Below are 23,180 nucleotides of genomic sequence, written 5' to 3'. Positions count from 1 at the left end.
TATCTTTTATGTAGCTTTCTTCTCATTATGACTTTTACAAAAAAAACTTAGAAACACTATTAAATATCTGGTTTAAAGGCTGATTGTTGGTCCAAAGAAATGTTTGAGATTTATCTGAATTATTGATACTAACTGATATGACCAAAAATATTGTCACTTAAAATATAAATATATATATGCACACACACACACATAAATAAATAAAACCCTACCGTGGGGAGATAGAAATATAACACTACAGAAAATAGTTACTAAATACAGTTACCTTCAACCTCTAGTCGTGTTTAAATAAAATAAAAAATACAAAAGACAAGACCACTCTGTTATCATAAATCCTTTAATATATGAAAGAGGCATATTTTAGCACAATATACAGTGTAACAGACCATGTCCCACAGTTTTTTTTTTTTATACATGTACAACATTTCTTTACAAGGCAACCCATCAGAATAGTCAGGTGAAAACATAATGGCATGAAAGGATAACATGGTTTTGTTTGGTGTTCTCTGCTGCATCGAAGAGAAAAGAAATTAAAAATTAAAAAAAAAAACATTAAGTATGAAAAAATAGATATGATGACCAGCTGAACAAAAAGGATTTTCACGGTGGTGTCTGTGACTAAATGATCGAAAATGTAACCATATCTCTTTTACTCTGAGAGACAAGTGTAAAGCTAATCACACAATTAACTAAATCGGTTTCCATTCCAGTCACGTCACGCCTGTGTGTCTTCATCGAATGGCGTGACCTGATGTGGTAGTGTCAGCGCTTACATCTAACAAACTCCAAAATGCTCACAAACAAGTAATTTATGCTGATTCTCTGCAGCTTCCACTGGCTCTGATGTGACCAGCATCTGCACATGATGAGGTAAGACTGGCAGATGTTGGATGTGCTACTTTTCTTTAATAGGAGATATAAAGAGAAAAGCCTTCAGACATTAGCAGACTTCAAAGAAAAAAAGAAAAAGAAAATAAAAAAAGAGCCACAGGACAGATTACCAGCATCACAATGACAGTCACTTTTATATTCTGCGTAAAAAATATACTTTAAAAGTTCGGTCACATTTTTCAGAAATGCATTTGCTGCAGAAGGAAGTTGCTTTGTTTTGTTTTGTTTTTTAGAGGTTAAGGATGAAAACCTGAACAGAAGAGATAATTTTAATAATATTTGGAAACAATATGGTGATTAAAACGCTATGTGATTGCATATAAGGGTTCCATGTAGTGTAGGTCTGCAGAAAAAAAAGGAATGCTTTCATGCTCAATATAACTGAGATGTAACAAAAAACTGAATAAAAATCTAAAACCTTATTAAAGACAACTATTTTATTTCACATTCCTTGACTTCATTTCTGCTGTGCATTGCTCTGCATAATGATAAAGAGAATTTCTAACTAGGCGTGGAGCAGTAGGTCCATGCTGATACAGACTTATACATTCACGGTATGCTCCTCGGGAATGATTTAACTGCCCACAGGGAAAGCAGAGAAATTAAGAGGGTGTTTCATGATGCAAGGCCATTATGATAAAGGACAAAGCATAATTAGCATTGTTCTCCCCCTCCCCTCTTCTCCTACATTAAAGGAATACAAACCAAGGCGCCGTTACAGCAAACGTATTCCACCGAGTCACCTTCTGCACATGACAAGTCCTGCCACCGTTGCTACAGATAATTATGGCGTTACTGTTGTGACCACCGAGGCGGTCGTCTGGTTATTGGCAGACCCGAAAGCGGCGGCGGCGGTGACGGCGGCGGCTACAGAGGGACTGAGTGAGTATGTTTTTGTATAAAAGCTGCAGCACGACTGTCACCTTTGACCTCCGTCTGCCTTCAGCCTTATCCTCGGCATCGTTCAAAAGGCTGCGTCCTCCATTTTATCGCACGCAAACCTTCCTTTTTATTTCGTGTAGGGGTATTAAAGACCCTGAGCAAATCCTTCCAATTAAGTCAACTAAACGAACAGGCATCAAAAATGTATGAACAAAGTGACGGCGTGTTACCGCTTTCATTTTTTTACAACAGAAAGGTGTGATCTGTGAGACTTCAGAGACATAAAGCCAAGTGAAATCAAAGAAGCGCATAGTTTTGATTTTGGAAAAAAAAAAAAGCGTTAGAATTTTTTATTTTTTTTAACATCTCTAATACTTGATCTAAGGCAGAAATCTTTGTTTTTTCCCCCAACTTGCTTGAGGCTTTAAAATATTATTGACACTAAGTAGTGAAATGAAAGCTCTTCCTATAGCGACTCCTTTGTTTGAACTCAGAGAAGTCAATACATCGCCGTCAATCACCAGCTGCTGCATTACAAGGCCTGTGTGTGTCATCTGGATGATTCCACCTGCACATTCATAATATCTAAATATGAAGAGGCTGTTGTTTCGTCGTATCTTTCCCTTTTTTTCCCCCCTCCAAACAAGCCCAGAGTGTAAAAATACATCAAAATGGCAGGCTTCCAAACAAGTGCAGTCAGATCAGGTAGAGGGTTTGAAGACAGTACGAGCGTGTGTGGGAGAAAACAACATGCGACATGCGCGCAGAGCAGGTGATCATAAGGTGCTGTTACTGAATGAAGTCCTATATATATTCTACAGACAGACTCAGTGAAGCAGAAAGTTTTGGTGCTGTTCACAGAATATTAATGCTACTTGTCTTTCAAGTCGTGAGCATTGTTATGCAAAATATGTGTTGGTTCTTTTTTTTTTTTTTTCTAAGTGTTGTGTCCGTGATCCCAGTCTGAGTGTGTGGTCAGGTTAATCTCACCTGAATCGTACTCGTGTTACGCTGAAACAACCGTAGCCTTCAATTGCGATAAGTAATGTTACTTTTGTTAAATGCCAAGTGAAACCAATTGTACTTAAAAACCGTGTTCAGTGGGGATAAACAAGACGAAAAGCTGGGAGGGCTGCTCTTCTTCTGCTTCAAAGAGGTTTTTTATATATATACTTTATCCATTTATATATATATTCATGTATATACTGCACAACACAAGGGCAAAAAAAAGCTGAGTATAAAGTGTAAACTTTAAAAAGAGAACGAAGAATTAGAATATTTCCTCAACCAGGTGATAAAATGCCAGAATGTGAGACTCATTAGCTTACTACGAATCGACAATCTAGTTAAAGCAGCATTCATGTTATATTAAAAACGTTGCTAATATCAAAGATAAGAGCATATAGTTCCTAATCTAGTTAAAAACCAGTCCAAATAAAATTAAAAACAGATACAATGTTGAATTAAAAATACAAATGATACTATGGTGTTTTTTAATTTTGTTTGTGTCATCAATTAAACTGGCACTTCCCACATAAAGGGACAATAGGTTCACATTTTGGCTCTTTAGAAATGCTTTGTTATTGTTGGCATTCTTGATAAAAATCGAAAACGTAGCCAGACAAAACCTTGGCAGACGGCTCGTGGCCAGCTGATATTATTTGGTCTCCATTAGGGCTCCTAACAACATCAACGATGAGCGGACGCTTTCCCGCAGTCGACTGAGGGGTCCGAGGTAAACAGGTGTCTGATCGACTCAAACCACCAGTGCAGAATAAGAATCTAAGTGTTTACGACAGAAAAGAAAACAAAGCAGGAAACATCTCAACAGATAAACGTTCTTATTTCAATATGTAGAAAACATACAAGTGTAAGACAAATGCGGTAACACAGATCAAGTAAAAAAAAGGCCCCAAACTAGCGATCCCATGTGCCTGAGGGATGCTCAGAGATAAACGACAATCTCCATCATTAAATCCTTTTCCCTGTATAACATGTAGCGACCATCCTAACCAGGCTGTTCCATATAACACAATACGACATCCTTCAGTAAATCAACAGATAATACAATCACTGCAGGGAAAACAGGGTGACTTTCTAGGAAACTGTCACTGGTTCTGCATTAGGTTAGCCTATCTAAATTCAGCAGACATGGATGGAAAAAAAAATAGATAGCATAGCAGAAAGCATATAATTTCGGCCAGGCCCTGAGGTATTCTGGGGCGGGGTGCTGAAATGCCATGTGAAGAACAGGAGGGGAGAAAAATATCACAGGAAATTAATGGCACTTTTTTTTCTTTTTACATTTCGAGTTAAATTTAAATTGCTTTCTCCTGAAATGATTTCCTCCTTTCACTGGCCAGTGGTCTGCCTTTTCAGTGGTCATTAAAGGTCACAATGGAGAACAACGCCACATGGATGAATCCATGTGTTTTGCTGGCTCGCTGGCCAGACACCCAAGATCCCTGTACTGCAGGAAGTAAGGGCTGAGCACATAAAAAAACAGGCTGTTTTCAGAAGATAGGCAACCCCTTACTGAGTAGACTGAGGCTCCGTGACAATGTAATGCTTGGCCTGAAAAGGGGATGTATCGTCTCTCTTCCTTTGTTTTGTTGTCCTGTCTGTCTGTCAAGCATGGCTTCCAATCTCCCAGATGATAGGAGTCCTTGTGCAATTGCGCCCGCATAAATACACTTGTCCATAGAACAAAATCAGCGGAAACAAAAAAAAAAAAAAATTAAAGAAACTACCTCGAAGACGGCAGGACTGTCCTCTGTATATTTGGGTAAAATCCCATCAGAGTGGTAAACAACCTTTCTGTTGAGGGTTTTGGTTTGTTGTAGGGTATTTTCACTGACAAACAGGGAAGTAAACTCTTTGTGTCCAAGCGAATGTGTGTTTTTGTGCTGCTTAACTCGTTGGCAGAGTAGAGGGAGATGGACGTTCTCGGCTCTCCGTCCCACAGCTGGACAGGTTGGTCGGTGTGCTGTGTTGACCTGGCTCGACTTTGAGGGGTGTGGTCCCCCTCGCCTTACTTCTCCTGTCACCAATTGGCTTTGACAGCTTTGACATCGCTGACCAGGTTTTGAGCAAGGCAGATACCGAAAATCTGGAGAGGGAGCCAAACAGGCCATTAGCTCGAGTAATGGAAAAAAAGAGGGATGATCATGGACGTTAGAGCTAAACAAAGGCAGACCACTGTACTGCAGAGGCTTGAGTGATGTTGTGTGTTGTCACCACTAGATGGCAATGATTATACAAAGGAGGACCAGAGTCATTTTATTAGTTTAAAGTAAACATCTAGTTACAGATTCACTACTTATGTAAACAATTGTGAGTCTAATAATCTAAAAATTTGATTTACCTGTAAAAGTGCAATTCCCACAAAGATTCCAGCGACAATAATCAGGTTGTCTTGAAGCCACTTCTCAAACTGTCCCACACAGCCCTTGGTGTAAATGTATTTCTGCCGATCCAGCTCCTTCCAAAAAAACACAAGACTGTAAGTGAATTGAATTTTGGGAGAAGACAAACAACCATTTTCTAAAAATCAAATAAAACGGGTACAGCGTTCACAAGGATGTTGGTCTTTGTGTGATTTATATCAAAGTCCAGTCTCTGACCTATGACTAACTGGGATGAAACCAACAAGATCGCATTTTGTTGGGTGACTCCTCCATTGCTGATGAGGGTGTAAGAAGTGAGAAATAGGTGAGTCACTCTTAAATTACAGCATGTCAAAGTCTGGACATCAGGAGAATATCAGGCTGTTTATCTGAGGAGGTTGAGGAGTGAAGTAACGGGAACAAGCTGTTTCCTGTTACCGGACAGATGTACACAGTGTATTCAGAGATGGAAACACAAAGGTGTAATTTAGAGCTACGATGACACTAAAGTGGGGATAAGAATGGGTGTGAACTGGCCTTAATATAATGCTCTCTTTGTTACTTTTTGAGAAAAGCCAACCGACCAAACCCTTTGTTCCTTTGCAAAACCTGAAAGCAAGCTTTTAACCAATGGGAGGAGAACAGAGCCCCCTGGCAGCCAATAAAAACAGCAGGAAACACTATGTTGTTCTGCCTGTGAACTTCCTCAGAAGCTATTTCAGCATTGTGCCTTTGTGGTGCCGCTGTCCTCCACATGTCTCCTGTTCTTCCTCCTGCTCAGCCGGTACTCCATATAAACAAGCTGAACAGGAACTTCCTGCACATCACTGATACCTTCAGCAAATGTCAATGACCGGGGCGTTAGCAGAAGAGCACACAGAGAAAATTAATTCATACCATTTCAGAGGCAGGTGGTTGACTGTATTGCAGTGTGCCTAGCAACAGCAATCTTTCTGACTGCAGTGCAGTGAGTTGTAACCACCACACCCACACACAGAGGAAAAGCAATGGACTGGCATAACCCACTGAGTCGCCAATTACAGAGTGTAGTAAGGCTGCTCTCCAGGCTATAACTGGAGCATAATTATCCCCGTTAGAAGAACAATCTGTTATTAAGGCAAGAGGCACGGAGTTTGTGTGCCTCTTAACCCTATACATTCACTGTGTCTGGTGTGCAGGCTGAGGAATGTGAGATTTATTCAAAGGAACTCTTTCTAACTCTAGTCGTCAATAATGCAGAAGACGTAAAGAAGTACAATCTTAATTAATGAGTTTCAATCAAAGTTTAGCTTCGAACATTAATCCATTTTATAGACGGTTTAAATCGTGCAATCAGGCCCAGTATGAATGAAACCGATTGCTGCTCCGCCCTCAACAGCAGCTAAGATCATTTCAATCAAACAGGTCTGCAGCACGTCAATCAATTTGCTCTCTAGAGTAATTCCACTCAGCAGCTTTGTCTCATTTTACCCATAAACACTGGAGCAGCTTGGTGCTGCCACTGCCACATATTGTTGATAATGTGGAAATCAGTCTAGCTGTGAGGTTCTAGTTGCACTTTACATACAGTATAATCTACACTTACTTGACAATTTAAGAGCATAATAGGTTTAGAAATAACATCATAGTCCATTACACTCCATGACACTATATGGTTAAGAATGTGGGGGAATAGATGTGTGGGGCAGGTGCAGCTCAGGTGTTTGACGGTTCATGTCACACTGAACTCCATTTGCTCCCAGAAGCTGTGCCACTGAAGTGTGAATGAAACACATTGTAAAGCACTTTAAGTGGCAATATGATAGAAAAGTGCAACATAAATGCAGTCCATTTACCATCTATAAAAGTTAGAAAGATGTGTCTGATACCAACCCCTTGAAGCCGAACATCATAACCACACTGTGTGTTGATGACATCCTCCTGAAAAAAACAAAACAAAACACAGTAATGTCAAAAATACTGTTTTTTTTAAAAATGATTTCACCTTCTGGTCAGTCAGTGGGACTTAAAGAGACTCTTAAAATGTCTCAGTCACAGTAGGAGCAATTCAATTTGAATGACATAATAATGGCTGTAAGTATTATAGAATATTATTTATGCGATTATGTTAAATTATTCCACTGTGTATGTTATATTAATTATTCTGTATAATTAACCGTGCATGTGTGGATGACTTACTGCAGGGTCTTTAACGCAGCAGGAGAAAGGAACTCCACAGCGCTCCCTACTGGGGTTCAGCTCAGTGCAGTTGAAATAGATGTTCAGATTCCAGTCGTCAGGCCCATGAGCTCCGCAGCATGACCACTGAGACGGCAACAAGAGACAGAGATTCAGCAGCACACAACAGCTTGGCCACACATTTGTTTTTCTCTGATCTGGTCTTTGTACAGCTCTTAGAGGATGGTTCAGGCAGCTTGGCTGGGTAACCAGTTTACTGCAGTCTGTAGTGACTACACAGAGCAAGCCACAAATGGCCAGACAACAGTGGATCTAATCGCCTTTACATCATAACAGAGCCCAACATTTACACATGGGAACCAATTATCTAAACTGTTTAATTCATGTAATTGGATAATCATTTGAAGAAAATACAATCATATTAATCAAGTTGTTGTTTTTTCCTGTAGAGTTACAGTGGCTGACTCATTCTCCTTTCTGCCCAGAACTAAAATGGTTCAGAAATCCGTACAAAAACATTCTAAAGAGCATGTAAGAGTGGATGGACACATGAGCACATACAGACACTGTTGAGAACTATAAGTCAATAAGTATGGACTCACATATTCCTGGGCAAAGTCAATGAGATTCTGCAAGTCAATATCATCGCGGTAGGCTTTGACGTTATTGTTAATAAAAAAGTTGAGCTGGTCTTTGATCCAGTCCTTGAAGACGAAGGCGAGGATCCCTGCGGTCAGCTCCAAGAAGAAGATCAAACCCAGGAAGACAGAGAACTGGAAATGACAATGACACATAAAAGAGTCAACAAACACAAAACAATAAACCTGTCACTTCAATAGGGGAATTCAGGGAAATCCTGCTCTATCAAGGGCAAGAATCAAACCATTAATAACTTTTTGTGTTGTAAAAAGGATATCCACTTTGATGTATTGTGTGTGTGCAGGTCTAATTTGTAGAGCCGGTCTAGATTTGCTGAGTGTGGCAGCAAAACCGCAGTCCCAGCGGTACGGTTATATTTTCCCTTTACAGTAAATGTGGGAGGAGACGGGGCTAATGATAAATGCACAAAAGCCACATTAGCTCCTCACTCTGACGCCTGACTTACTGCTGCTAATGGACATCGGCTGGAGTTAATAGCTACTCAGAATCGCAGCCAGCTACAAGGCAGGTTCGTCTCTGTCAGTCACATGTTATCAATGCAGCTGAGCCTGGATACATGGTGTTGCCATGGCTTTTTCACATCAAATTCTAAAACGTAAGAGTAAATGTTTTCAGTTTCTATGAGCGCTGATGAGTATTTCACACTGATTCTGAATCTGTAATGAAACATAATGATATGAGATATGTTCGTGCCACGCTACCACCCATACCGCTTGGCTCTGTGAGTCACCACGGCATCTGTTATACTGACAGCTTCGGTTCTGGTGTGATGTGTGGATCTGAAGGTGTGAGAAGTAGATAAAGTATAGTGTCGGAGCTCGGTAAAGGCAGGAATCGACTTACAAATTTGAGCAGGAAGGTGTTCTCTCTGAGCGCTCCGATACAGCCAGCAAAGCCCAGGATGAACATGACCCCTCCTACGACAATGAAGAGCCACACAGGGTCAAACCCCCCTAGATCTGTGATGGATGACAGATTGGACAGGACGCCCTGAGGGGAAAGAGACAGAGATAAAAGTGTAGCTCAAATTCTGACTATGATACCTCTGATATCAAACCGGACTATCTCTCCAACAGGGATGTGGCAAAATTCTCAACAAAGAGCATTTAATGTTGAAAAAGAGCACTAGATCTGAAAGGGATATAGTGAGAATTCAACCAATCACCCAGTCAAGGTGAGATTCACAATTCAGAGAAGCAGAACTACATCAGAAACCTGTTAAAAAGCAACATTTGATAAGAAATATATCCAAGAGGTGCATTTATTTCTAAGTAAAATAGCAAATTCCAATCCTTTTTTTTTTTTTTTTTAAATAATCGATTCATCTTCAACACTATTTCATTCTTTGGCGGATCTTTCAGGACTGTATAACAACTAAGTTTATCTGGGGAGGCACAGCTCAGAGGTTTCTGCACACACTGACAAACACATCAGTGCTTCCTCTCTGCATATCCTGCCCACGCAGCCCCGAGGCCTCTGTGTCCGAAATGTTTTCCTGTCAGTATCTGGTAAGCATCATCACACCCCCCAATGTTTATCATCTGAAGCTGCAGACCCTGACACTGAACAGTGGGCTCTCTGAAAGATGGGTTCATGTCATCGCTGCAGTTTGCAGGTACAAAAGCTTGCTCTGAAGTCATGGACGCCCCGTTTCATACACAATCTCTTGTTATCTTTTCCTGCATTTCTCATCCATATTGAAAGGGATGGTGTGTAAACGTGGGTGTGTGGTCTCGGTGTTGACATGCTGTTAGTTTGTCACATGGAGCACTTGCAGATCAAAACCCAAGAATCTGAAATCTCAAACTGCTTACGTTGAGTTCCCACTATACAGAGCTGTACAGGACAGAGGAAAACTGGTCTTATTTTTATGCCATGACTGCAGAAACAAATTGCCTTCATTTGAATGTAAGCACGAGGCCCTGCAATAATAATGCAGTCTGGCTGAACACAGCATGCTTGAAACTAATCATCTTATTCACTGAGACCCAAAACTCACCATTACACCCTTCCAGAACCCGCTATTCATCATCCGGCCTAATCCCTTTAAATTATTCACGCTGTTCCACAAAGGTACTCCTGTGTAGGCCTGTTTGGAACCGAGTTCACGACCAGACGTTACTAATCGGTACATGCTTCTCCGCTGGTGCTGCATTTACTGGACTGGCTGCTACAATTTCTAGCTAATTAATAAACAAACTGACTGTTAACTCAACTGGACGAAACTTTGCAAGTTGCCAAGAACCACTGCAACTTCTGATCTTTGCCGTTTGCATACAGCGGAAAATAAACAGCAAATTAGACATTAAATACCCATAACATCTTGTTTGTTCTACAGCGCAACACATTGGACTCCTGATGTTTCCCAGTCAAATGAGTTTGTAATTTTGGACATATTTGTAGCTGCGCCCTTAATGTGGCAATTTACTCAGCTTGTTTATTCATTAACATGCCCATTTCTGGCCGTTGTTGAGCTCAGCACCTACTGGCAGAGCAATTCGACCATTGGCTACACACTGACTGAACAAAACTTAAAAGTCACATGTGATTCTGGAGCCGCATCAGTATAATTCATATCCTGAGGCGTGCGAGACAGTTTTGCCAACACCGCCATCAGGAAATAAGCATTTAAGTGCTACAAAGTGTTTCAGGGATGGCACTTCCATTTCTCACGCCACTTCTCTTGATAACCCCATTTTCATCAGATGCTCCCCGGCAAATCATATTTTCAGCTTATTCCGCCAGGTATGTGGGAGGAATTTAAGATATGCTATTGAGGCAATCATGCTGAACCTTGTCAGTGTGTTTGTGTGCATATGTTGATACTTACCTTCTCCGCCCATGCCCACAGGCCTATGCCCAAGAATGCTGCTCCTAGTAACTGTAAAACAAAGCACACACAGGAGACTCCACTGTCAGACTGAACGTTACCATACCCATCATGACTCACTGACATTCCAGTCTAAAACATGTCAAATGCAGCTTTCGATACGATTTCTCAAGTGTCTTACACAATCATAACTGGGAAATAAAAGGAAAAACATGAAAGATGTGTTGTTGAATCATCTTCAATCAGGAGTTGGAGGGTGTGGTTTGATAACACATGATTTACTGTTATGTGAACAATCCAGCAACTCTCTAACGTTCATGACTTCATCAGTGGAAACAGTAAATATCACCTTTTTTCCACAGTGTAACTGTCAAGGCCTGTGAGAGCAGGAACAAAAAAATGCTTATAAAAACACTCATGGTAAATTTCTCATATTTCTTCTAAACATGACTGATAAGGGCCGTTGAAGAAAATTGTTTTCCAGAGTCTTTAAAAGAAGCTGGATACAGAGCGGACGCTACTTTAACTTGTTTTGGACAAAGTGAATTACAAAATTATATCAGGTAATAGTCCCCGCACTGGGCTGCTTAGAGGCTGAAGGATTGGGTATCCTGAGAGTTAAAGAAAATCCCTCTGGTCTTAGTCTCTCATCTGGGTGAAGAATGAATGTAGAGCTAGCAGTTTACAAAAAAAATATTGGAAGAGTCACTGGGTGGTTCCTTGAGAGAGCTGCAATTCAGGACCACCTTGTGTTAGCGTCGAGAATTAGATAAGAATGCAGCAAGGACCCAGGATTATACAAGTCAGTGTGCATGCTGGAGAAGCTCATACATTTGTAGGTTGTCTCCTCATCAACCTGTCAGCTGTGATGAAATGTCAGTCTAAAGTCATTTGGGACGGTAATGAATCACACTAGACATATGACCTGTGAGAAATATAATAGCTCCATTGAAACAAGGTTAAATGCTACTGTTAGGAGGACCGATTCATTCAGGTTAACAAGACGAATGTGACAAGACTATGCTAAACAATAACGGTGTGACTGAGCGAGAGCTGCAGCGTTGTCTCGGTATTACGTAACAGGGGTTTCTAGTGAAGGGTGTGGTGGATCAGACTGAAAGTGACACGCAGGAAGAGCCCAGGTAAGCTGACGGAGATCAGGTAGAAGAGATTAGACAGACGAAGTGGGAGTATTAAACCATTTAGCCTCTGCCTCTAAATAATCCATAGATTACTGGGAGAAAAAAAAAAAAACAGTGAAATCACTGGCAGCATAATTACTGAGGTATGTAACAGAAAAGGTCTCAAGACACTGTGGATAATTATTGTTTGTGAACAGGGATAAAACACGATTAATTAGACATGTATATATAATCTTCATCAACCTGAAAAAGAGCTTTCAATGCTGCCAGTGTTGTGGGAAACTCAGCCCCAGTGTTATTGGAGGCATCCATGATTGTCCTTTTGGTAGTAGGGACATTAAATCAAAATGTAAACAAAATATATCTGTATTACATTACAGCATCGAGCCCTGCCTTTTGGGACTAAACAACACCTGTTTGTTACATAACAGGGACAGGCTTCTTGGCTGCGATTTGACTCCCTCTGCTTTCCAATTCAGTGCTCCCATCTTTTTTAAGAGGTGTCCTTGGTGGAAGTCGAAGGCTAAACTGAACCCTACCCTCTCTCTAAATAAAATGCCTCAGTGAGACCAAAATCACTGGTGCAAGAGGAAACCCTTAAATTTGCAAACTTCCTCAAATTCCTACTGTCGACCTTTGAATTTCACAAATTCAATGACAGAGAATGAAATATGCATGACTTCAGAAAATGGCATAACTCAATTTTTTACCAAAAGCTGGAACTAAATGTTAAAAAAATGATAATCTACTGCCTGAGCAGTCGAGGTTTGATGGCCTAACTCTGGTAGTCCCACTTCAGACATTAAACTAGTCTTGCATATTATATTTGAAGCCAAGAACTTAAAACCACAAGGAGGTGTTATACAAGGGTGTCGTTTTTTTTTTTTGTTTTTTTTTTAAATCAAAGAATGTAGACACTTTGAAGTAAATGCTTGATAATATTCAGCTGCGGAACTCAGACCCCTCATGGCTATGATGGAAAAAGTTGTCATGTTTATCCAAAAATACATTTGGAAATAAAACAACCTTAAAATTACTTTGATCGTTTGCTGCTTTTTAATCTAAAATTAATCATAACATTGTGACTGGAAAATATTTGTGATGATGCTAGAAACAAAAATATAAGGTGATATTCAGGGAAATAAACATAAGCATAATGTGAAAACCCTCAGCCTTCAGTCCACGCCAAAGTTTTTGCACATACGGACGGACAGACGGACGACGAACTGATGACAAAACCCTGCAGCGAGGGCTGAGGGTAAAAACACCTGTTGTGTGCAATGTAGTATTTTATGTAATTTAACAGCCATGAGTCTAATTATTGATCATACAGCAAAGCCTTGTGGTTCAGACTTCAATACACATCCTCCTCTTATTTTTCCTTTCCTGTGAAGTATTCAAAAAGCTGATAATGTAGAAAAAAAGCCCCTCTCACTTCAGTGGAGTGGCTTGACAGAATTTCTAAGGGAAATACAAGGCACCCACCAGAAAAAGGTGCTCTGTGACAGCCAATTCTGCTATTATTTTCTTGCCAAAAGTACTTCAATGCCACAGTTTTGAAAGCAGCATTTTGTGACACAGCTTTTCTCGTACAAATGCATTTCTGTATTCCAGTCTGTCTGAGTCATTGATGACTCCCATACGTGAATTTGTGATACATAGAGGTTCATTACACAAAAACATGACAGGTTGGTCATTGAGGGGAAAAAGGTAAAAATATAATTTAAAGCAAACATTCAAGATAAACTAAAATCCAAAACTTTCGACCAGAAAATCTTGCACTTAACCCAAAGTTACCAAACAGTGTGACAAAGCTGTTACTGTGCAAAAATCAAAACATGTAAGCCTAGAAAGCATATCCTGTTAACGTGTGCTCTGTTTTTCCTACGCACAAAACTTCCCCCGTGGGACAATAAGGTTTGGATTGGAGTGGACTTGACTGAATGACTACATTGAGTCTTAAGCGAACCTGCCTTTGTACAGCATTTGCGTTGGTGCCTTTTTATCAGACTTTTCCCACAGTGTAATGTGCGCACCAAGAGGCAGATTCAGGTCAGTCGCTGGCAAACCCACAGAACACCTGAACTTAATTCTGAAAAAGGGAAAAACACTTATTTTGTGCTCATGATTTCTGTTTGCATAGTATGAAAATTTAACGAGGTGAAAATTCCACAAGATTGTCTGTGTCCTTGAATCTCTTAACAATTAAAAGAGAGAGAGAGAAGAAAAAAAAAAAAAAAAAAAACAAGGACAGCATAGTGTAATGGACTTTCTGTTTGTTCTTGCTTAGTTTACACTTCATTGCCTCAGTTTGTTTGGGGACATGATGTTTTAAAAGCCCCGGGAGGAATCATTTCTTTAAATCTCACCTGCTCTGGTGAGTAATTTGTTTTGCCTTTCTTCTGCTTATTTTTTTTCTTCTACCTAATTCGTGTGCTTTTATCACTGTGCTTCCACATTTTATCACTGAACAAATAAACACAGTCTGGACCTAAATGTCCTTGTATCTTGCCTTGTTATTAAAAATCAGGCCGTGCAGGTTATTCCCCTGTCAAGTACTCCTTTAGGATGTTTGTGTCCCACTGTGAAGTAGTGTGAAGGGTTCTTCTCCATGTGGACACAGAGATTATCAACACTTGAGAAGATGTCTCCCTAAGCCAGCTGATCCCATTAACCTCAACTAACTAGAAGACAACCCAAGCTCCAAGCGTGAATGCACATGCATGCACAGGCTACAGATGCGCTCTAGTCTGTCTGCCCTTTCACTGACTCGCTATTATGCTAAATTTCTAATGAGGCCTACTGTGTTAACATGGCCTTTCTTGATGATATAGTGATGGCACTGCCAGAGGGTGAACAAAATGTGACACTCCACAGCAAGAGAACACTTCTGAGTTCACATCTCTGGCCCTGATACTGAAGAATCAAGCTGGCAGATTAGTTATAGCATGTAACTTCTATTTTGCCGGTTACCGTCGCCACAGCTGAGACGATAGGCTAAACACATGTTCATTGAGCTGAGGTTTCATCTGATATTATTACTTTTAGTCTCATTGCAGTAACAACTCTATAGCTGCTTTGTATTCATGCATAAAAGGTGAGGCTTGCTGTGCGCTAATGTTTTTAGCTATGACTAAAAAGACAGAGGTTTTGTTTGTCTTCATTCATACAAAACCAAGTTATGATCAGAAACCAGCAAAGGTAAGACAAAATTCTGAATCACTGCGTCATAATGTGACTTATTTTTGCTCGTCTTTGGCTCGTTCAGTGAGTTTTAACGGTAGACAGATAACACTTTTACTGTTTATTGTTTAATGAAATTATTCATGACATCCACTGGTTTCTGACTGTTAGCTTGTTTTAGATAGTTGCGTATTTTAAATGCTTGTTGTTGGAGTTGTGTTCTGTTTTCCAAAGATTGGTTTCATTGAGCTTTTAGCTGACGTTCTTCTGGTTACGTCAATATTGCTACAACTGTCCCACAGCATTGTGTGAGAAGTTAAAATCTTAACAAGCTTTACTACCTTGCAAGAGAAAAGTCAAATAGACAATCACAGCTCCTACAATAATCATATGATATCTGTCAACACTGTGGCTGTGATTGGTAGTTACATTTTGGAGCAGTCACATCTCCTACGCCATAGCCTGTGCTCTGCTTCTCCAAGTCCAGCCTTAACTGATCACAGACTGCATTGTTTATACAAATAGAAAAAAAAAATAACGCAAAAATTAAAAAAAATAAATCACTAAATTTACACTGTCAGCTGAAAATGTTCCAAATTCACACATAAATAAAATCTACATGTAGAAAACATATTTATTGACAGATAAAATACAGAACAAATGAAAACAGATGATAAGCAGCTGTGATGTGGATGGATGGATGCCATCAGAACACCAAAGGTTAATTTATCAAAGTGATCTATGTTGAAGATGTTTTTAAGATGCACACACACATGCCTGTGGATCATATACTTTCACTGTATGATTTTAGTAAGTAATACTTAATGGGCTGCTATTTACTTTTTGAATACTAAACATTTAGAAGAAAAAAAGCCACAATTGACCAGTTTTCTTTTTTTCTACACCATTTTGGAACTGAAACAGGGACTTGAAGTAGAACCAGAATCAATACAATTACAACAAACCCCAGCCCCATTCGAACAAAAGTTCAGTCTAACTCGGGGATAAAATGACTTGAATGGACTGTAATGGAGGGAAGGTTAGGTTCCGTTTCAGTGCAGTTATCTTCGGATATATCAGGATATTGTATAGACCAACTCAGACAGATTGCAGTTGTTGCAGAGTATCAGGACAGAAATCAGACCAAATCAGAGAAGGGTTTGGGCCCCTGTGAATAGAGTTTGCTTCTCAGCTCACATTTGATTTTATCTGTGAGCAACTGCAAACACTACTAAAATGAAAAAATACACATTTGTCCTCAGACCTACGCATAGAAAATGGCTCTTATTTTGTGTCCTGTCTTAGATATAGACATGAGCTGTATTTGCTCAGCCTTATCATACTACACATAGCCTACACGGAAACATTCCTTAGTAACCAGAGACACATCTGTGTTCACACGTCATACATACACTATGAGACAGATCCATGCCTGGCCATCTCTGAAAGGGGTTCCAAGAGAGGGAACTGCATTAACACTCTGCGGCTGTCCACCTGTGATGGGATGGCCCCATGTGCCAAATGTGAGCAGACACTTAGAGATGTAGCTGGCTAATAACAAACAGCCTGCATCCAACCAACTCAGCAACTTGGTTACAGCTTAACAAGCTCTTAATTACAGCATGCAGAGCCTCCAAACATTTCAGCAGCTCAGGCAGAAAATGTGATTAATTAAGTGGATGTGAAGAATGTGTCTATTCTTGGGACGAGAGAGAGGTGTGTGTTGTTCTTGGGTGAGAATGTTTGGCTGTCAACAGTGAGCTTGGGCACTGGAAGAATTCACACAGAAAAGAGGCAGTAAGCTCTGTGCTGCTCTTTTTTTGTTCACAATATTTAGGGTCGTACAAGCATTCTGTCTCAATTTAGGTAGCATTTTCAAGCCTGACAACATCACTACAGGAAAGACAAATTGGTTGATTTGGGGAGAATAAACCCCATCTCTCTCCATTTCACCAACGCGCTGGCTTGTCTGTCAAATCCAGTTTTGCAGCACACAGACAGGAGGAGAACATCTTCTAGTGATTATTAACGGAAACAGCCAGCGAGCTGGAACTTGTACCACGGTTTCTCAGAGCACTCAGAAACAGGACTGTTAACTTGGCCTGAGTGTCAAACATTCTGAAAGAACACAATATGAGTCAGACACAACACCATAGGCCTGTGACTCAATATTTCCTGGTTGATTGCTCCGTCAAATTGAATTACAGAGCACTTTTCATTTAGGAGAAAAAATATTAAATGTTTGTTAATTTTTCTTCAAAAGTCTCATGTCAGCTCAAATTACCTCCTCTACTTGTGTGCACACATATATTACGAAAAAATGATGCAATACACCTACACAGTCTGAAGATGAATATTAGGGAGGTGATGTACAGAGAAGGAAAAAAAATAGAATTGTATGAAAGCAAGTTTCATATGTATCCCATGTGTGATGAATCTGACGGAATAAGCATATGAGGGGAGAAGACACAGAATCACACCCGGTTCTCCCCCAGGCGTTGTTTTCACGTCTCTCTTTGTGTGTAAGTGGGTGTGTGAGGGAGAGAAACAATGCTGTCCTGCAGAGCCTGAGCTTTATAATAGTAGAAGAAGTGAAAGGGGTGCTTGAAAAGAGGAGGGCTGGGTGGTATTCAGGTCCCATGTGGCCTTTTCCTTCCAACAGTGTGTGGGAAGACCCTCTGGGACACAGAGACACGCCATTCCTTCACCCACAGACATTATACTACACCAGCCGTGCAGACGGCTGAGGAGGGAGGGGTGAGGCTGAGGGAACAGAGGAACTTTTCAGACCAAGGGGTAAAAGATGGAGGGGGGTGTTGGAAAAGAGTTGTGGGCTTAACAACAATACAGACGAGACTCATGCCATTTCTCAAACTTAACAATGCTTACTGCCAAAATGAAACACCGAGAAGAAAACCACCTCATCCACCTTCTGTCTCTGGCACATAAGTGTATTTTTCACAAGCTAAAATATAATTAAACCTTCACCAAATGGTTATTTACTCTCCTAGAAACGTGTCTAGACAAATCAAATATTTAGAGTGACTTAATATTTGCCATATACCGGCCAGGACTGACAAACAGTAAACTTCATGGAAAAAGTTTTTGCTTGGCACAAGAACAGAGAAAAAATCTCAGAGATAAGTAAAGGTTTCCTAAAAGAGTATAAAGTGTGGAACTGAAATAAAGTAAAACGAAATTAACCCTGGAGTTAACTTTAAAATACTGTCCAACATAAGTTATTTACTAAAATAATAAAGTAAACACTGTGATGTAACCCAGCAGGTAAAGTCTGAATACAAAATAATAATCATACCAGGACAACATATGGCACAAAGCACATTTTAATACTTCTTTTTAACATAATACTTCTAAATATAAGCCAACTAAGGACACTGTTAGCTTACATTAGGTTCACTTCGCCAGTATCAAATGGTGCTAATCCAACGTTATGCTAACTTTATCACAATGTTTAAGGTAATTGTTATTTAGCCACATTATACCTATTTTTCTTCATATATGTAGAGTAAAACGGTACAAACACAATATGGACTTACCCAAAATATAATGTTGAATCCAAATAAGAAGTATTTGACGCAGCAGCTGACTTCGGCTCCTTTAAAATGATGGTGTTTTCTACTCATTCTTCCAGGGATAGGTGCTAACTTGCAGGCTAGGTGACTAGTACGGTTTGTACTTTAAATGTTTAGCCAAAGCCGCAGTTCTTAAACTACAAAAGCTAAAGCAGCCTGGCTCCATTAGCTACACAACGTCGACTTTACACACCAGTACAGCATTAAGAAAATCACACATACACAGCTAATTATCTTATCCTCGATTTAACCATTAGCTTGCTAGGCCAGCTAGCTCGCAACTTCTATGGTTAGCATTAGCAGCTAACAACAACAATTGTAGGGACACTTAAGGCACAGACATTCATCTGCAGTTCAGTCGATATTGAAGTTGGCCGATGTTAAATTGTCAGCACACACCAGGAGATCAGGGTGAAGCTGGTGGCCTTTCAGCTAGCTAAGCGTCCCCTCGATTATCTCTGTTTCTGCATCGCCGCTTGAAATCTTCATCCTTGTTGTTTTGTGCTGTAAAACAAGCCCCTGCTGTCAAACGAGGAAACCACTGAGCTGCCTTTCGCCCTTTTCACCTCAAGAGCGGCCTCTTGTGTCTCTGTGGAGGTTTTCACCTGCCTGGTGCCAAAGGGAAGCGGAAAGCAAAACGAAGCAAAGCTAAATCATCCCAGTTCTGCCCAACAGATTTAGTCACTGCTGTCTGTGTTCAACAGTGAACAGGTGCTGCAGGGTTTAGTGGTTTGATCATGCAAATTGGAGGAAAAAGGATATGCCACTAAAAAAAAGGGCCACATTTGTCTCATGTTTATCTATTTAATCCCTCATTTACAGTATCCAAGTTGAATGTAAAGTTAATCCTCTATAGAGCAACTGACTATTTTTGGTCATTTCCATACACATTACAAGACAGCGAGTCAACAGTCTCAGGTCCAATGTGGTCTACAGGGTCTGGATGGTCCACCTCTGCATGAACAGTGAGTGCACCTGCTTTGTTATGGTATTAAATGTAAGTAATGATGTTCAAAGGGATAATGTGTATGTTGACAGATGTCTGGATCAGCATTTATGTTGTTGTAATGTTCTAAAATACATGTTCTTTTCAACTTGCATGTGTTTTTCTCGTATTTTTTTTTTTAATACAGGGTGGGGAAGCAAAATTTACAATGAACATTTAGTTGTTTTTTCTCAGCAGGCACTACGTCAATTGTTTTGAAACCAAACATATATTGATGTCATAATCATACCTAACACTATTATCCATACCTTTTCAGAAACTTTTGCCCATATGAGTAATCAGGAAAGCAAACGTCAAAGAGTGTGTGATTTGCTGAATGCACTCGTCACACCAAAGGAGATTTCAAAAATAGTTGGAGTGTCCATAAAGACTGTTTATAATGGAAAGAAGAGAATGACTATGAGCAAAACTATTACGAGAAAGTCTGGAAGATACTGTTAAAGAAGAATGGGAGAAGTTGTCACCCGAATATTTGAGGAACACTTGCGCAAGTTTCAGGAAGCGTGTGAAGGCAGTTACTGAGAAAGAAGGAGGACACATAGAATAAAAACATTTTCTATTATGTAAACTTTCTTGTGGCAAATAAATTCTCATGACTTTCAATAAACTAATTGGTCATACACTGTCTTTCAATCCCTGCCTCAAAATATTGTAAATTTTGCTTCCCCACCCTGTATATATATAAACTTCTTGTATTTTTCTTCTTTTTTTGCCACATACAAGCAAGGAACCAAATATGACCTTGATTTTCCACATGACAATAAAAAATGTTGAAAATTTCCACAAAAGTAGTAAAGTCTTGGTAGATCCTCCTATAACACACCAAGGTTGAAAGTTCGAGTATTTCTATGAGTGCCCTATAAAGGGTTAATATACTGAAGCCCATTTGTGTTATTGCCATCTAAGCATCAGTAACATTGACAACAATGAATGGTGCATTTTAGGGTCCTGCTATGACTTCAGTGTTATAAATAGCTTTTTATTTTCCTGATAGGATGATTTTAACTGCCATAATAGCTTATGATTGATCAGTGTCAGGTCAAATAGCCTATGCGTGCACTATTATCTTGTCAGTCATTATATGATGACTAAATTGCACAGCAGTGTACAACCTGCTAATGGATGCTCTACGTAACATTCAACCCACGTGATGCAGTTGAAGATATTCAAACATCATACATGCAGCATCATTCAACTCAGAATTTACAATGTTTACAAGAGAAACACACACAAATCAGTAAATGTTGCAGGTTTGGAGGCTAATTTGTTGCCTTTTCAAAATTAATCTCACTCATTTCATATTTATTGTAGATATTTCTTAACATTTGCATTCAGTACTGTGCAAAAGTGTTTGGCAGCTTTAAACTTTGTTGTTCTTACACAGTTGTAATGCGTGTATGTGTATTTTTATGTCAGACAAGAAATATGCAGGAAATATGTGCATGGTATTGAAACACATACTCAAAATCAGAACTTAATAGCTTGTAAAGGTAAAGTCGATATTAGTGTAATTTGGATTTAGTAAATCTTCCACTCTCTTGGGTTGACTGTTTTCTTAAATAATGATCTCCCATGATCTAATGAAGCTTGTACAATATTTATATTTTTTTCTGGAATGCATGACCACACATATGCATTTGTCAGTCTTTGTAGTAATATATGTACAAGTGGGATATGCAGCAAGTATGTAAACAGTATTAAAAATTGAAAAAGCATTTCAGAAAAGAAATATAAATATTTTAGAAGCTATATGGGATCACCTGGACAGAGAAAAGGATAAAAGACCATGAAAACCTTAGGGACATTCTGAAGGTATGTAATATAACACAAGATTATTTATGAAAACAGTCGACCCAAGAGAGTTGAAGATGTACTGAATCCAAATGGAGGTCACACTAACTACTGCCTCTGTGTGTGTGTGTGTGTGTGTGTGTGTGTGTGTGTGTGCGTGTGTGTGTGTTCCAATACTGTACACATATCTGCTGTACATTTATTATTTAAAAAAATGTATTGCATTATTCATTATTAAAAAAAGAGAGATGAGTCAGATTAATTTTGAAAAGGAAACAAATCAGTCTTCAAACCTGCAACATCTGCTGATTTGTGTGTTTCTCTTGCAAGCATTGTATGTTCTGAGTTGAATGATGCTGCATGTGTGGTATGTACAAACATCTTCAACTGCGTCACATGTGCTGGATATTAGGATGAGTATCCATTAGCAGGTTGTACACTATTATGTGCAATTTAGTCATCATATTATGACTGACAAGATAATAGTGCACACATAGGCTATTTAAAGTGACACTGCACAATCATATACTTTATTATGACAGTCAAAGATCATCCTACTAGAATAAAAACTGATGTTATTTATGACATTGATGGTGGCTCCATTACCATGTCAGTAGAAATCATAGCAGGACCCTAAACGCACCAATTGCTATTGTTAATTTTATCAGTTGATATTGATGCTTACTTCAATGATACCTTCACCATACAGAATCGCTTTTATTCGCTAAGTACCTTCAAAGAATACGAGGAATTTTACTCTTTTTTTTTTTAAGGATCCATGCAAACTTCATTGCAACATCAATGTAAATACGGTGACACTACTGTTAAGTTTTCTATTGCTTAATTTCATATTAGATTATAAGTTTATATTTCATCAACATTTGCTGCATAAATGAAAAAAACAACAGAGGCCACGACAGACGAAAGAGTTTTTTCACCATTTTGTGAAACAGCTCAATGCACAGGAACATGAAAAACATCAAACTCCAAAGCAGTGTTTGCTGTTGTTTCATTTGAACTTCTGTCTTAAGTCCTACAGATGGCAGTCTATGAATTTGTGTTTCCAGAGGCTTTGGTTTTCTTTTCACCCTGAGGTGCTGTTGTTCAGGGTATTTTAGTTCGCTAAATATCACCACAATTACACAGCATGTCACTATGAGAGCAAAGCCCTAAAAAGACTTGTAAAAACATCTAAAAATGGTTGATCCCGTGCATGTGCATCATTATCTCAGGCAGTAAACTAGTGTATTATAAGTGTGAGTATATTCACATGGCAAGCAGCGTCATAACCAGGGATGGGATTATGGCTGCCTGTAAAATACTTTTTGTTCCGTAGGTAATGTTGTGATAGAGACTAAAGCCATTTGTGTTGACCTTTCAGATGTTTATGTTTATGTAACTCCCAACTGATATAACTGATGTTATTTAAGGACCGGGTGAAATGTGAGTATTTGTTTAGGTGGCTTGTTGCAGACTTAAACCCCTTGCATGTGTCATTATTAACCCATAAAGACCCAGTGCTACTTTTGTGGCAGTTCCTAAATGATTTTTTTCTCTATTTCTACCTGTCTTATCTGATTTATCACCATTTTTTTTATATATAATATTATTGTCTGTATTTTGCATTTTTTTTTGGTG

At 39.3% G+C, this 23,180-nt stretch overlaps 1 protein-coding gene across 1 annotated transcript; it reads right to left on the bottom strand.

Annotated features, from left to right (window-relative positions):
• Positions 1-321: 321 nt before the first annotated feature.
• tspan17 (tetraspanin 17) lies at positions 322-19,307 on the bottom strand. The gene is made up of 8 exons (XM_030145291.1): positions 18,710-19,307; positions 10,828-10,878; positions 8,841-8,987; positions 7,940-8,110; positions 7,338-7,463; positions 7,032-7,079; positions 5,138-5,254; positions 322-4,882 (listed from the first exon to the last, which is right to left on the bottom strand). The coding sequence occupies exons 1-8, from the start codon at positions 18,794-18,796 to the stop codon at positions 4,817-4,819; spliced, it is 813 nt and encodes a 270-aa protein (XP_030001151.1). The 5' UTR covers positions 18,797-19,307; the 3' UTR covers positions 322-4,816.
• Positions 19,308-23,180: the final 3,873 nt, after the last annotated feature.

This window comes from Sphaeramia orbicularis, chromosome 10 (genome assembly GCF_902148855.1).
Source record: "Sphaeramia orbicularis chromosome 10, fSphaOr1.1, whole genome shotgun sequence".
Lineage (NCBI taxonomy): Eukaryota > Metazoa > Chordata > Actinopteri > Kurtiformes > Apogonidae > Sphaeramia > Sphaeramia orbicularis.
This window is presented reverse-complemented; position numbering and strand designations above follow the sequence as displayed.